The 17,452-nt window shown below is 36.9% G+C and overlaps 1 protein-coding gene across 6 annotated transcripts in view; it reads right to left on the bottom strand.

Moving 5' to 3' along the window:
* Nucleotides 1-17,452, bottom strand: part of LOC110442456 (centrosome-associated protein 350-like) — a 134,082-nt gene that overhangs the window by 10,319 nt on the left and 106,311 nt on the right. For all 6 annotated transcript variants that reach the window (XM_021486071.1, XM_021486070.1, XM_021486073.1 and 3 more), the window contains 16 exons: nucleotides 16,961-17,313; nucleotides 11,569-11,718; nucleotides 10,937-11,205; nucleotides 9,690-9,864; nucleotides 9,076-9,334; nucleotides 8,849-8,956; nucleotides 6,455-6,608; nucleotides 6,009-6,236; nucleotides 5,324-5,593; nucleotides 5,050-5,141; nucleotides 3,634-3,776; nucleotides 2,568-2,735; nucleotides 1,947-2,077; nucleotides 1,467-1,634; nucleotides 686-793; nucleotides 363-437 (listed from right to left, as the gene is read on the bottom strand). In XM_021486071.1, the coding sequence (XP_021341746.1) occupies nucleotides 363-437; nucleotides 686-793; nucleotides 1,467-1,634; nucleotides 1,947-2,077; nucleotides 2,568-2,735; nucleotides 3,634-3,776; nucleotides 5,050-5,141; nucleotides 5,324-5,593; nucleotides 6,009-6,236; nucleotides 6,455-6,608; nucleotides 8,849-8,956; nucleotides 9,076-9,334; nucleotides 9,690-9,864; nucleotides 10,937-11,205; nucleotides 11,569-11,718; nucleotides 16,961-17,313 (2,851 nt within the window). The remainder of the gene's footprint in view (nucleotides 1-362; nucleotides 438-685; nucleotides 794-1,466; nucleotides 1,635-1,946; nucleotides 2,078-2,567; nucleotides 2,736-3,633; nucleotides 3,777-5,049; nucleotides 5,142-5,323; nucleotides 5,594-6,008; nucleotides 6,237-6,454; nucleotides 6,609-8,848; nucleotides 8,957-9,075; nucleotides 9,335-9,689; nucleotides 9,865-10,936; nucleotides 11,206-11,568; nucleotides 11,719-16,960; nucleotides 17,314-17,452) is intronic.

Below are 17,452 nucleotides of genomic sequence, written 5' to 3'. Positions count from 1 at the left end.
AGGGTACACTTAATACAGTGAATCAAAAGCCAATAACAGACAAATTCTTAATTATATAAACTGTTTTTATGTGGTAGAATGTAACTATCATAAAGTTATTATGGTTGAATATGTCACTCAATTTGAAATCCTGTACACACACAATAAACAATTCAGGCTTCCAGCTTTCATTTTTAGAAAATTTACCAGCATTTTTTTTCATTACCCATGGTATATTGATATCTTCCACTGTACAAATAGACCAATAAACTATTTCTAAAATACACTCTGTAACAAGTTGTTGTAACAAAGGAAAATGACGAGATCTCTGGTCACTATCCAGATCAAGTCACGCAGGTACAGTAGAGAGGTGAGGTACTCACAGTGCTGACCTCGTCCTCCGTGTGGACCTCGGACGGACGCTCAAGTCGGCCATTCCCCTTTAACTTCTCCTTGGTCTGTATGGTAAACAAAGGTCAAAATAAGATAATGTTTGGGGTTTTAATCATGATATCATATTAGGATAGTGAAAACATCCTGATCAATTTAAAACGATTTTCAAGAAATGAAAAAGGTTTTATATCTTCTTGACCAATAAGTTCAAAACCTTTGTGCATTTATTCCAATACTTCAATAAACACAGGTCTATAAACGACATCAATCATCGGTTTAGAAGGTATGCCTTTAGCACAGTTTTGTTTTGTACCTTTTGTGTGTTTTTTCTCATGCGACTGATCTCGGTGTGCTGCTTCAGAAGTCGCTGCCTCTCTAGAGACGCTGCCTTGTTGGACTCTTGCAGCCTCTTTATTTCAGCCTGTGATAAATGATCAATGGAGTCAGGTCAAGTTCCTCAAACAAATATATATTGGTGTTTGTCCAACAAAGTTCCTCAAACAAATATATATTGGTGTTTGTCCAACATAGTTCCTCAAACAAATATATATTGGTGTTTGTCCAACATAGTTCCTCTAACAAATATATATTGGTGTTTGTCCAACATTGTAAGTACCAGCATTTTACACCAAACTATTATTACGACAGCTGAAATACATTACAACATTAACCTTTCATTCAGAATTCTTTAACATGTAGCGAGATGCTACGTACACATTAACAGGCAATTGAAAATGTATTACATTCCTATAAGTCACAAAACAACAAAACTTACTGTCTTCCCAAATAAATACAAAAACAACACAACACAAAGTCCACTCTAGTATCATAAACACTACCAATTGAAATATGGATAAAGGCAATTTTTAGAAAGGCTTAACACTAAGATTGGGATCCACATTTATGTAATTTTAATGAATCATATTACACAGAATTCAATGGCTCAAAGACTGGTTTCTGTGTTACCTCCTAACCTTCCAGACACTGTCATATCTGACATTTCTGCCCAAATGATCCTGTTCCCATGGCCACTGTAGACTGGTTTCATTACATAAATGAGTAAATTCAGAAAGTATACTGTATTTGACAATCACCTGTTGTTCCTGAAGCCTCATTTTGAGGCCACGTTGCCGTTTGATGATCTGTGGGTAGTTGTCGTCTGCCCCTTTGTTGCGAAGATTATGTCGTTGCTGGTCCAGCCAGGCAAGTTCAGCTTTAGTCTTCTCTGTCAAAGCTTTCTCTCGGAGGCGTAACAAAGCACCCTACGCAGCAACAATATTACACATCACAATATAGCAAACATCATGAAAATTGATAAACGATATTTTTTTCTTTACCATTGATAATCTGTAGACATGACAAAATAATAAATTAAGAAAAGAAAAATTGACTAAAAAGTTACTCTCAGGGGCTGTTTTAAAATACCTTATTCCAAAGGTTTGGGTGCTGAGTGACCTTTCTCCACGCATTACAATAATACAGGCAGATTATACAAGACCTGGGCTCTGGCCGAGATGAAATATTCTTCACTCGGAATGTTTGCATTACTACAGATAGTAAACTGAAGGTCCTACCTGGTGTTGAGCCCTTAGCTCTTCCTCTCTCATAAACTGTCGGACCATATCCTCTGTAAACTTATTGAAGGACTCCTCCCCGGTGAAAAATGAGCTGAGGTCATTAAGAGTCATTCTGGGTGTGTTGGGTACTACAAACAAATATTGAACTCAGAATATAGATACCGCTATACTGTACAACAGTTCCGTCATTAATATTGGTACCTTTAAAATAGCTCTGCCAAAAACAGACATATTTTTGGCTTTCATAAATGTTCCATAGACAACAATTTTGTCTTCGACCAATTTTTCGTATCTTTTCGTAAAAAGACAAACTTGAGACTCTTTGAAAGTTCCACATTCACAAATGATACAGTTAAAATGTTGAAAATGAATTTTACTGCCCACATAATGTAATATTACAAAAAATACAGATATAAAGAAACAGGAATAGCATAGTTACACACCAGAAGTTTTGAAGATAAGGAAGGTGAAGGGTGAAGTTTGTGTAATGAGGACGACAATGCCTTTGTCAGAAGTTTTGAAGATAAGGAAGGTGAAGGGTGATGTTTGTATAATGAGGACGACAATGCCTTCGTCAGAAGTTGGAGAGAAGCTGACAGAAATTATGCTTGTACCTACCTGAAGAGATGCTGCCTTCATCTGACGTGACAGACATGTTGTCTCCCGAGTGTTTCTTAGCACGTTTACGATGACTTTCCGACGGTAGGATTGCCTTGAAGGATTTCTCCTCCATCTCATCCTCCGTCATCGTGTCGTCAAATATAACTGAGTAATCGTCTCCGGAGGCTGTCAAAAATACAACAACTATTAGCACATTGTACAGAATATAATATTGAGCATTGTTAGCACATTGTACAGAATATAATATTGAGCATTATTAGCACATCATACAGTATATAGTATTGAACATTATTAGCACATCGTACAGAATATAGTATTGAGCATTATTAGCACATCAGACAAAATATAATATTGAGCATTATTAGCACATCTTACAGAATATAATATTGAGCATTATTAGCACATTGTACAGAATATAATATTGAGCATTGTTAGAACATTGTACAGAATACAATATTTAGCCTTATTAGCACATCGTACAGTATATAGTATTGAGCATTATTAGCACATCGTACAGAATATAGTATTGAGCAGATACCATTGTATCTTGTACTATATAGAGGATATACAGCCATTGTCCTAGACAGACACTGTCACAATGACAACAGCTAGGATATTTAACAAATACTGTCATAAGACCAACATCTATTTAAAAACTATTGCATCTTATAAAGTATAGAGAATGCATAGTCTTAGAATAAAAGGTGAGTTGGGTAAGGAAAGAAAAAAGATTGAAATCTTTAACAAGATATTGTTATCCTTCCACCAGAGCCAAAGTATTTTGAAGTTCTGAAACCATGTCCTCCTTGTTTATTTTATTTATTTACACTCAGATTCAACATCTAAAATATACACACTAATATGTTCACCTACTTTCTTGTCAATTAAATACTGGAAATACATTTTTAAAGCACAGAGTCAAAAGTATCACACAAAAGAAATCTTCAAAACAAAATCTGTCACTGTTCAATAAGAATGTCTCACACAGTCTCACATACATAAGATGATAGAGTTACCTCCACTTTTCCACTCATTATAAAAATCACATCAGAAAACTACCAACCTTGTGAGATATCCTCAATGATACTCTCCGAGCGCGACTCGTCGCGGGCTTCAGCTCCGGAGACAGAGCGTATGGAGGAGTCACTGTCTCCATTCTTATGGGTATCACTGGCTGTACGCAGACTGTTAGGGGTTATAACTCCTCTGTGAAACAATCAGGATATAACAACAATAAGAACTATATCTAGGGTTACTTAAGTTCTGGGAGTGAGAGGAAGCACATGAGCTTAAGGGGATGGGTTAGTGTTGGGTAATTTTTATTTTTATTTTTTTTAGTAACTGCAATACTATGATAGAGATTATTCATTTTTAAATTGCAGTGATGGATATTTCATTTATTAATTTTGTGTGGGTTTATTATTTTGTTTTTAATTCCTGAAAACCTGGTCCAGATATGTCCGCTTATTAGTCACGCCATTGCAACTTCCTCTTTTATAAACCGAGACGTTTTTCAGGCAAAAATGATGTCACTCAGTTGTAACTAGTACATGTAGTTATCTAAGAAAGAAAATGAGAACTTTATTTGTCCCTTTGGCCTATTTTAGCCAGAAATTCAGTTCTTTTTCACCAGCCTCAAATTCTCAAAAATCGTCTGAATTGATAGAAAGAAAGATCGCGAGTATTCTATTAGCAAACTTTCCAAAAACGAAAAATAAACTTAATTTTTACACCTCTGGAATGACAAGCTGCTAATAACAGCACCATATTGTAGGACATTTTGCCAGACTTAGATAAAAATATTACCTAACATTCGAGCAGGTATCCGAAACATTTTCCCCGTCTGAGGTGATTTTTTTCAGGACATGTCCGGCTGTCCGACAAGAGTTTGTCACACGTGCTCACTGATTCAATATTGTTTATTTCAAAATATTTTAATGTTTTCAGGCAGTACTTCAAACTTTTTATACTGAACACAAACTTGCTAGATTTGCATAGATTTCACGTAGATCACTCATAGTATCCACATACAGGTTACAAATAGATGTAGCTTCCATTGCTGGTTGCGTTTCGTTTTGGAAACTATTGGGCGGCTTGACCAGGATCTACCGATGATCGATTAAACAAGATTATGATCGATCATTGGAATCAGTAGGCTCCAACCAACCGTTAATCGATTATCCCCGATCATTGGCACAACACTAGGATGTGTGACCTGTAAGTCACCAGTAGAAAAGTATAAAACAGTTAATTTTCATTGTAAAGTCTGTCTCTAAAATGGTCCACAGGAGTTAATGACAGGATCTCCATAAAATTTGTGTGATGTGATGAGTATTAATTACTACATATCACAATGACTAATTACCATATCCCTGGACATTATAATAATATAAGTATCAATGAAATTCCTAGGGCAATCAAGGTCAACGAAAGTACCCCAAGATTTTTGGACCAAGTTGCCGAAAGTACATTTTTGTACCTGGAGCGGCCTGTCCGACTATCCACTGTGTAGGAGGTAGCTGTCCGTGCAGAATCCAGTACACCTCTCTCGGACTCCACAGCTGATGTTGTCTGTAACACAATTATAATGCCAAATGTACTGCAGTTTTATCAGTTTTGCAAATATGCAAAAAAGAAACACTTCTTATTCATCCATTGATTTGATAAAACTATAATCTAATTTAATCAGTTAAAATGTGTCATATTAGGCACAGAAATTGGAACTCTGCTAAATATGGCACAAAAAGTCTTACCATTTTATTCTTTCGTGGTCTGATATTGTCCGTTACCAGCAGACTTGTGACCTCTGACCTTGACCTTGGATCGACGGTGACCTTGCGCCCAGTCTTCTGCTTGGTGTCAGTGGGTACAGAGCGCAGTCTTGTTATGGCCTCCGCAGCTGTCTGGGTGACCTCCATTGACCGCTGTCTGACATCATTTAACTCCTTAGTAGCGTCCAGCATCTCTCTCTGTGCCTTCAGCTCTAATACGCTCATATCTTTACTGTGCTCCTGCTGCCGTGCCTGATAAGAACACAATACATTATGATAAAATAGATGTTTTAATATAGATCAGTCTATAAACCTTACACTGATTGAATCTCACATGACTTTCCATTAATGAGATTTACGAGATAGGTCTTTCTAAAATACAAAATTCAAGGTGTGTTTCATAATCATCATATGAAATGGAAACATTAAACTTCTGATCCGTACTATCAAATGATTAAGAATTTCTTGAAATATTTTTGATGGTTATAAATAGCAGCTGCCATCTTGGCTGTATATCTGTTGTCTCCCCTTTGTGACATCATCGAAGGATGTGATATCCCTTCATTACCACAAGAGCATATAAAACCCCATTACGACTGGATCATCAGATTTGTGTCCCTAAAACATAGATTGATGAGGAGTACAGTATTGCACGGAGTTAACCTACCTTAAGCATCTGTGCAAGGGAGACTGTTTCCTGTTGGGCCATAGACACAGCCCGTGTACGTTCCATGTTCGTCAGCTGTCTCATACTCTCCTCCATACTCTCTAACTGGTTCAGCTCTGTGTGGAACTGTCGCTCCAGAGAATTGGGAGAATATCGCGATGGGAACTTAAGTCCAGTCTCCTGAGAAGCATCATATGATGGACGGTGCAGAGAGTAACTTGGTCGGTCCTAATAAACAAATAAATCCTTAATGGGTAGTGTCCTTCTTACAAAATTATCCACATGTTTGGTTTAAACAATGTCATATATAACAAGTACACAGGTAAATAGGAATAGGATCTGGCAGCAAGATTTCAACTACATTGATGTATCTCATTACTGTATTCATGAATTAATTTTTATTTAAACAGTTACCTTGGAATTAACATTAGTTGTTTCTAACTTACCGTTTCTAGCGAGACATCACTTTCTGAACCTTCTTTATGCCCCCTGTCTGATCCAGAGCGCTCCTTGCGAACAGATTTGACTGAGGAGGACTTAGGTTGGGGCTTGATGGGCTTTTTCTCATACTTGTAAGGCTTGTGTTTCCTATCATCCCCACTGTACACATGTAACACAAACAAATCGGTGTCATTCTGAATCATTTGATACCAATGACCATGACATATATTTATTATTTTAATTGTTAATGTGCCTGGAATACATATACTGTATATATGGAAGCTCTGTCAGCACAAATTCAAGGACCCAGTCCAATTTGAGGGACTATTGGGAAAGAGTGACAAAGCCAAAGTTGTGTTTTATAACAGAACCCTTGATTTTGGTGTCTGCTGACATCTGAACTGTGGCCAGCTTAAGGTATACATGATACCCCTAGGATTGGTATGTGTATACACAGTCACAGGTATACAGTACACCCCTAGGATTGGTATGCGTATACACAGCCACAGGTATACAGTACACAGCTACCGGTATACAGTACAACCCTAGGATTGGTACATGTATACACAGCCACAGGTATACAGTATCCCCCTAGGATTGGTTTGTGTATACAGAGCCACAGGTATACAGTACAACCCTAGGATTGGTACGTGTATACACAGCTACAGGTATACAGTACAACCCTAGGATTAGTACATGTATACACAGCCACAGGTATACAGTATCCCCCTAGGATTGGTTTGTGTATACAGAGCCACAGGTATACAGTACAACCCTAGGATTGGTACGTGTATACACAGCTACAGGTATACAGTACAACCCTAGGATTGGTACGTGTATACACAGCCACAGGTATACAGTATATCCCTAGGATCATTGTGTATACACAGCCACAGGTATACAGTACAACCCTAGGATTGGTATGTGTATACACAGCCACAGGTATACAGTACACCCCTAGGATTGGTACGTGTATACACAGCCACAGGTATACAGTATAACCCTAGGATTGGTATGTGTATACACAGCCACAGGAATACAGTATATCCCTAGGCTTGGTTTGTGTATACACAGCCACAGGTATACAGTACAACCCTAGGATTGGTATGTGTATACACAGCTACAGGTATACAGTACAACCCTAGGATTGGTACATTTATACACAGCCACAGGTATACAGTATATCCCTAGGATTGGTATGTGTATACACAGCCACAGGTATACAGTACACCCCTAGGATTGGTACGTGTATACACAGCCACAGGTATACAGTACAACCCTAGGATTGGTATGTGTATACACAGCTACATGTATACAGTACAACCCTAGGATTGGTACATTTCTACACAGCCACAGGTATACAGTATATCCCTAGGATTGGTATGTGTATACACAGCCACAGGTATACAGTATATCCCTAGGATTGGTTTGTGTATACACAGCCACAGGTATACAGTACAACCCTAGGATTGGTCGTGGATACACAGCCACAGGTATACAGTACATCCCTAGGATTGGTTTGTGTATACACAGCCAAAGGTATACAGTACAACCCTAGGATTGGTCGTGGATACACAGCCACAGGTATACAGTACAACCCTAGGATTGGTCGTGGATACACAGCCACAGGTATACAGTACAACCCTAGGATTGGTCGTGGATACACAGCCACAGGTATACAGTACAACCCTAGAATTGGTATGTGTATACACAGCCACAGGTATACAGTACAAACCTAGGATTGGTACGTGTATACACAGCCACAGGTATACAGTACATCCCTAGGATTAGTATGTTTATACACAGCCACAGGTATACAGTACAACCCTAGGATTGGTAGGTGTATACACAGCCACAGGTATACAGTACAACCCTAGGATTATTATGTGTACACACAGCCACCGGTATACAGTACAACCCTAGGATTGGTATGTGTATACACAGCCACAGGTATACAGTACACCCCTAGGATTGGTCGTATTTTCACAGCCACAGGTATACAGTACAACCCTAGGATTGGTACGTATATACACAGCCACAGGTATACAGTACAACCCTAGGATTGGTCGTATTTTCACAGCCACAGGTATACAGTACAACCCTAGGATTGGTACGTGTATACACAGCCACAGGTATACAGTTCCATCCTAGGATTGGTATGTGTATACACAGCCACAGGTATACAGTACAACCCTAGGTTTGGTACGTGTATACACAGCCACATGTATACAGTACAACCCTAGGTTTGGTACGTGTATACACAGCCACAGGTATACAGTACAACCTTAGGTTTGGTATGTGTATACACAGCCACAGGTATACAGTACACAGCTACCGGTATACAGTACAACGCTAGGATTGGTATGTGTATACACAGTTACTGGTATTTCTAGACCCACCTGTCCGCAGTCTTCAGGTAGGAATCCTCCTCCAGCGTGTCATCATCACTCTTTTCGGTGCCAACCTGGAAACTCACAGATGCTGTTTTTGTCTGATTAACTTCCGGCCTAAAACAGTGACAAAACAGCCAACATGTATTCGTAATATTCTCGTTACATCATGGTTTTACTTGATTTTTTTTTAAAAAACTGAACTATTCAACTACATGATATTGTAAACCACATACTTGTTTTTCAGACTTTCAGTGATAGATGCGAAGTTTGATGTGCGTAGCCCTGTAATGACTGGATGAGAACTCTCTTGGCGGTATCCCATCCCTGGACTGCGGCTCCGTGTATCTTTCACTCCAGACCGTGCAGCAGGTTTTGGAGCAGTCTGCTGCGATGTTGTTTTATCACGCTTGACTTCATCCTCCTTCACTGGGATAGTTGCGCGGGATTTTGGCACATGACTCTCTTCTCCTACTGGACCCTGACGCTGTTTGACTAAGAACACAAAAACAACTGAGAGTATTTTTTTTTACCAAGAAATCATTTTAACTCATTCACCCCTGAAATTTTATAATAAACTATTCCAACTTTTGAATTGGAAGAGTTCAAATGTGCCTTCGGGGGTAAATGAGATAATTATATAAATTTAAGTTCATTTATCTTTTAAATTCTGAAATCACATATGAATAAGATTATTTGTGTGATCCCATGTCTGGATTATCTGATTTTATCTTAAACATGGATAGTTCTCTAAGGTGACAGCTGTCTAAAGGGTTTATTACTGAATGTCCTCTGTTTTGCTTATTAGGCAAAGACGCCCTGTCCTGTATTTTGCCTGTAAAATAAATACCTTGGTTGCGTTTTTGCCTGGCGAACACATTGAGGACAGAGTATGGATCAGAGGTGGGATCCTCCCAGGAGTACTTGGCTGTCTGCCCCTGGGGTCGTGGGATATGCATCTCCTGAGAAGGTCGTGACCTCTTGGCTCCTGCGTGGAAGTCTCTGTCACGAAGTCCTGCACCAATCTGCCATAACAATACAACAACATCAATTTTATTGTTTGTTAACATTTATAACAGGTTTAAAACAAGTGAGCACAACACAACAATCCATTCCACCTGTCTCCACAGGCTGCAGACAAAACACTGACATCACACAGAGTTTTCATTTTATCTTGGTCTTGTGTTTGCTGTGATCGATTACTGTTAGATATATAGCCGACATCAACCCCGTCAGTCACATCAGAACTCAGTTCATGCATCAAAAGGGACAATTAATTTTCAATTTACTGATATAAATCTTCCTTTTAATATAATGTTTCATCAGTGAATTGAGAGCAGTGAGTTTGATGGGCTGTGATGTATGGCGTTGTGTTTGTTACACATCAGACACACCAATCATCACTTCTCTACCTTACAGCTTGTAGACGATCACTCCTCAGCGTGGTATTACCACTTACCAAGTCTGGTCAGATTGTATCAAGCTTGGTGCTTGTCTAATTCTTATTGTTATTACATATTTTCATCTAAATCTTAAATATATTACCTTGACAGGAATGATCTATATTTATCACTTCATGATTTCTCCCAAGAATCAAACATGTGTTGGGTAGTTTAAAAATATCTTATTGTAGTAAACAAACGAGAAAGGGACTCAACAGTTATTATTATTATTGAGTGCTTAATGGCACGTCAACACGGATATGTCATAATCGACATTAGGGCCAACAAATGGTCAACAAAAACAAATGGTGGGACTCAACAACAAGCTGTATCAAATAAAATTATCCTTTCCAGTATATGTACTTATGACAAATGTACACTCACACAAGAATTTCCCTGTCAACAAAGATTCCCTGCAATTTACTTCATTTTGTCGAACAAAAACAAAGTAGCTAGGGCCCATTACTTCTGTTTTTATAGGTTAATGGAAAAGTCTTTGGTAAGGAATTTTAATGAAATAAGGATACTTCAGATTTGACAAACAAATGGTCATAAATGTATTTTGTTCATCCTTATGATTTTTCCAAAATATTACAGCTGAGTTTTAAAATTCAGTATTTCATGCCTGATTAGCAATATTTTGAAAGCCTACTACCTTGCGCGGTGGTGATGACATGGAGTTTTCTGAGTCCTCTGTTATTGTGATGTCGCTGAATGTTGATGTTTCTGATATAGAGGATTCATCTTCATCCTCATCCCTGTGACTAGCTAACATGGTGCGGCCTGACGGCAGTTTCCAGGTGAGGCTCTGCCGTACTGTGTGGCCTCGATAGGCCGCCTGTATCCTGATGGCAGCAGCCTCTGGCTCTATACTGCTATCATCAAGGCCCCCTTGCGGGTCTCCTTGTGATGCCTGCTGAGCACCTACAGCAAATGATATATAATGCATTAAAGTGCTAACTTTCATAGATACAGCCGATGTACATATTTCTTTGAGTTTCAATCAAATGTTTAAGCAATTCCATGAAACGTAATTTATGTTAACTATCAATGTCAATGAATAAACTGATTTTTTAAATTATGGAATATCTTAAAAAACATTCAAAATTGTGTGAAATATGAAGAGCACTTTATATGTGTTTATGAAATCTTGAGATATTAAGTTGCAAGAAAGAACAAGTGTGAAAATTAGTATTTAAAGATATTTTGTAAAATGCTGAAAACTTTTCAAAAAAAAATCATCATATAAAATCTCTATTGAAAATCAATAGGTAAGGCGAAGGGTACCTGGCAGGTTTGCGGCGAACACAGAGTAATTAGTATCAGTGCCAATCATCCTTTCATAGCGCGACACGAACGCATCATTTTCTTTAGCTCCTCCTCCTCCAGCCGGTGGTAATGCCCATCGAGAGTTAGGATTGGGGTTAGCTGCACTGCCTGTTGGAGTACACAAAATGTACCCATCAACAATAAAACACTCAATGCTGGGGTACACAAAATGTACCAATCAACAATAAAACACTCAATGCTAGAGTACACATAATGTACCCATCAACAATAAAACCACATAACAAGTTTCATCTTGGGTAACAATTTATCTCAAGTAAAAGCTCTGGTTTTACTACTGATCAACTAAGGTATAATTAGACCTAAATAAATTTTGAAGTCCAATTTCCCCTCTTTACAAGGAGACACAAAAATAAATCCTGATGATGAAAACTATTTGAAAAGAGATAATGTTGATCTGATGAAGAAAACTATTTGAAAAGAGATAATGTTGATCTGATGAAGAAAACTATTTGAAAAGAGATAATGTTGATCTGATGAAGAAAACTATTTGAAAAGAGATAATGTTGATCTGATGAAGAAAACTATTTGAAAAGAGATAATGTTGATCTGATGAAGAAAACTATTTGAAAAGAGATAATGTTGATCAACACCATGCAGAGGACTGAAAAATACAGATACAAATTCAAACAGGATTGTCGAAGTGTCCCTCTCAGATAGAGGGGAGACAGAACATGTGTGGAGCATAACTGTAGAACAGGATGAACTAGAATTTTGTTTTTGTGAGCAAAAACATGTCTCACCTTATTAGCCAATAGACAAACTTCGGTATAAAAAAATAACAAAGGGCCATATCTCTTTATATTGTGGAACAAATTTAAAATGTGACACTCCTACTTCCCAAGATACATTAAAACTATAGCAAGTTTGGTCAACGTAGGTGAAATAACATGGATTTTATGCTCCGGATAAACTTTGGTATTAAAAATAAACAAAGGGCCATAACTCTGTATATAGTGAAGCACGAGACTTAATTCCAGTGCACTGCACACCTTCTGTGGGTAATGCAGGTATACTTCAAGTTTGATCAAGATATCTTTAACAGTTTAAAATTACGGGCCGGACAAGAATTTACTAAAAATGTTGCACTTATTTGACCTTTGACCTCGAGGTGAAGGTCACAGTGACCTAATTCCAGTGCACTGCACACCTTCTGTGGGTGATGCAAGATTACCAGTTTCATCAAGATATCTTTAACAGTTTAAAAGTTATGGCCCGGACAAGTTGCGATTAGAAGAACCAGAAGAACCAGTACTAATATAATATGTCTCCCTTCATTCGAAGGAGAGACATAATAATAGCAACAATGCTTTCACTAGTGCTGTGGTGTATATTGATGCTTTTTTGGATGTGACATATTCATTGATGTCAAAGACCAATACAGAACCATAGACTGTCAGGACAGACTGTGTTGAATTCTGCAAGCTATACATACATATTTAAACATGCATACAGATTCATTAACAGTGTAATGAAAAGTTAAGGACCCATGTGTGTAGTAAATTTATTATCAAGACAGTACCGGGAATGTGTGAGTACAGTTATGGATATATATAAGTGTTCATTAGGAAATCTGTGATGGTTCTCATTCTGTATATATGTATTGCAGGACACAAGGCCACAAAATCAGTATCATCTTAGGCTGACCAATCTACAGCTATATATATCTCAACACAAAACTATATATCTCAACACAAAGCTACAGCTATATATATCTCAACACAAAGCTACAGCTATATATATCTCAACAAAGCTACAGCTATATATATCTCAACACAAAGCAACAGCTTTATATCTCAACACAAAGCTACAGCTATATATATCTCAACACAAAGCAACAGCTATATATATATATATATATCTCTCAACACAAAGCTACAGCTATATATATCACAACACAAAGCAACAGCTATATATATATCTCAACACAAAGCAACAGCTATATATATATCTCAACACAAAGCTACAGCTATATATATCACAACACAAAGCTACAGCTATATATCTCAACACAAAGCAACAGATATATATATCTCAACACAAAGCTACAGATATATATATCTCAACACATAGCTACAGCTATATATATCTCAACACAAAGCTACAGCTATATATATCTCAACAAAGCTACAGCTATATATATCTCAACACAAAGCAACAGATATATATATCTCAACACAAAGCAACAGATATATATATCTCAACACAAAGTTACAGTTATATATATCTCAACACATAACTATACAGCTATATAGATCTCAACACAAAGCTACAGCTATATATATCTTAACACAAAGTTACAGCTATATATATCTCAACACAAAGCTACAGCTATATATATCTCAACACAAAGCTACACCTATATATATCTCAACAAAGTACAGCTATATATATCTCAACACAAAGCAACAGCTATATATCTCAACACAAAGCTACAGCTATATATATCTCAACACAAAGCAACAGCTATATATATATCTCAACACAAAGCTACAGCTATATATATCTCAACACAAAGCTACAGTAAGGAAGCCCTTATTGATTTGTGATGGTCACAGAGATTTTCTATTCAGTTACACCAATATTATCATCATTTCTCTAGTCGTAACAAGCCTATATCAACCTGTGTTTCTATAATTATCTTTGCGCGTGTCATTATCATTCTACCACATTTTATTTGCTTTACTGACCTAATTGGAACGTACCATGTTTTTCGCAGAATAATAAATTCATGAGAATATTTTACTGATCATTTAACAAGAGGTCCAGATCTCTGGTGACAGTGGTACTAATGTCACACTCTTATGTATAATATATAATACAAACTCGAGTTAATTGCATTTGGCACTCATGAAATATCCAACCTTATCAAATACGAACATTTCCACATAAACAGATCCGTCCAGTCATTGTCTTGTCTATAATAATACAATTCCTTCTTCTACATGTGGATATCTGATATGTGATATCTGACCCATGAATATTCGGTATTCCAATTATTATTTTCATGAAACCAAAGCATCCTGTTGTCACAATCATATGATAGCTTCATTGAATTTAGTTCAAATGTTAACTGAATAAGTGAAAAGCTTATATTGCTTGTTTTTGATGTATCTTGGTGCTATTGATAAGTTAGGGATGCGTTACTGCTAGCTGTTGTAGATGTTTTCCATGTAAATATAGTATCAAATTTGAAAACTTGCAGAAGGACAACGAATATGTCAGTGTACATTTCTGATTTTCAATTTATTTATATTTATTACTGGAAGATATGTGAAGTCAGAAGATTTGTTATGTTAATTCTCACAGTTAAAGGTAAAGAGGACCCAGCAAGCTATTCACATACCATTGTCACCAATACATGATTAAAGGTAAAGAGGACCCAGCAAGCTATTCACATATACCATTTGTGACCAATACATGATCGATTCTAAGTTCAGGATACCCCCCTCAACTTTTGGCAGGGCTTCACACTCCACTATTTATAATCAGTTGATTTGCAAGTGAAATTTCATTTATACTTTAACTCAATGACGGTTTGTAATAAAACTCTGAGCAGCTGATAATTCCTCTTGAATTGCTTTTGATTTATCATGAATATCAGAAATAATAATTCCTGTTCCAGTGCTCATAAAATCCTATTTATATTAGAAGATTGTATTTATAAAATCTGTAAGGAGTTTTGTTTGTATACTTGCTCATGACAAAGCATGAAAGTATGTCTTCTTCAGCTTAATTAAACTACAATTAAATGTCAAAATACATGATAAAATCTTGACTGTCAACAAACAATGTCTGACAAGTGAGATGGTTTACCTACTATAAAGCAAAAGATTTCTTAAATTAGTCAGAAAATGAACACATTACTATAGCCAAGGTTAAAACCGACTATATATACAGACTCAATTGCTGTTTGGGAGTCCTGTTTTAGGACCTGTTGTGTCATCAGTTTGATAGGGACAAATGATATATACCTATCACAAAAGTTCATTCAATATGGCCATTTCAGATATTAGAAAAGTGAAGAATTCCTTTATTACTTTTTTTTTTTTTAGTAAATTCAATTTGTTATTGAGTTTGAACAAAAAAGAGAATTTGATGTTGTTAATTTCATATATTTTTTCTATAGAATACAGTTGTATAAAGCTACACAATGCATTTCAAAAATAAGCACCCAGGAAAATTATGGTATTGAAAATGTTAACTCCCCGACTAATAAATTATAGGATTTATATACGCCGTTATTGGGACATACAAAAAAGTTATAATAGACCTGTCACGTATAATCTATATCTTCCATGTCCACCCCATAGACTGCTAATTAAGTATTTACATATACCCAACATACCGGTACCTGCACTAGAAAGGAAGAAACATGATAAAAATAGACCTCATTTAAGCAACTAGCTGTCCTGCTTTTTTTAATGTCGCTATTTCCGAAGTCCCAAAACTTATAAGGACAAACAGAATGCAACTCAATATTCTCCTGATTTTCAGTGGTAACACTATTGCTTAAGCAGTATGCACAAAAACAATTCCGCAGACGGAACTTTAGTTCCCATCCTGTTGCTGTTCAATGATAATACTCAATGACAGGTATACGGTAGATGTCTATCATCAGTCACAGTTTAATGAGGTCGTGTTGAAACTGCTACGTTTCACTGCATGACCTTGAAATGCAGTGTCCCGGGACACCTCTTACATTTTCCATTACATGTACAATATTTCCCCTGGGAAGCATCAATCTTTTTCATTTCTCATTGTTAAGTCGCAGATGGCAGTCAGGAAGTTGCCGAGGTAAACAGAGCTATCTATTTGTTTATTCCGACAAATTGGCATTGACAAGTTGTATTGACAGGGCGTTAGGCTATTAAAAGCTCATATCAAAGTGATAGATATGTATATTGTTTAAAACCATGATGAGAAACTTGACATTTCTACATATATACTTATATTGACAAATTTAATAGTACTTTTCAATGATTTGTTTTATAAATGACTATCTATTGGAAGTTATATTGTTTATGAAGAAAATGGATCACATGAAGCAAAAAATGTTTTGAAGCTTTTAAGTTAAAACATGAAAGATTATGCACCAAAATCTATCTCATTATGTCGACATGTGAAGTTGTAATGGACAATAATTTGCAATGTTGGTGCCGTATTACCTGCAGTTTTATTGGTCATCATGTAGGGGTTTAAAAAATTGCCAGGCTGCTCTAGAGACAATAAAGGAACAAGTGTTTCAATTGTTAACTGAGGCAATGACAATATAAACAGTTTATGTGACACCAATAAACTGAACAACGTTCTACCTCACAGATCTGCTTACCTTCGTCATGGCCTGTGATTTTACGAGCCTCTGCCTGAATGCGGCTCTGTAGAGTAGCAGCAGTGGCCTTTATTGCCTGTATTCTGTCAGCACGTGTCCGTTGCAGTTCCGCTGCACCCTCGTTATTAGTGGAAGGCACAGACCCCCCTAACCCTGAGTTTGAGGGGAGTTGCTCCCCTTTGTTGTGAAGTGCCTGAGAGAATTTACTCATCACTCCCTCCACATTAAATGTAAATCCACCAACATTTCGAATATTATTTTCACCATCAACAGAAAATTTATTTGGCACCGTTTCACTATCTTTGTCACTAGTTTTCCCTGTGAATTTCACTTTGGTCTTCTCAGCCTCTACCCTGAAACAGCACAGACATTAAACTTAACTACATTCTCATTGCATTATTTAAAGATTATACTCCTTAAATAAAATCAGCATGTACAATAAGACTCCTGGCATATTTTCAAAAGCCTGAGTATTTTACTGTGTCCTACATA

Source organism: Mizuhopecten yessoensis, unplaced genomic scaffold (assembly GCF_002113885.1).
Source record: "Mizuhopecten yessoensis strain PY_sf001 unplaced genomic scaffold, ASM211388v2 scaffold716267, whole genome shotgun sequence".
NCBI lineage: Eukaryota > Metazoa > Mollusca > Bivalvia > Pectinida > Pectinidae > Mizuhopecten > Mizuhopecten yessoensis.
This window is presented reverse-complemented; position numbering and strand designations above follow the sequence as displayed.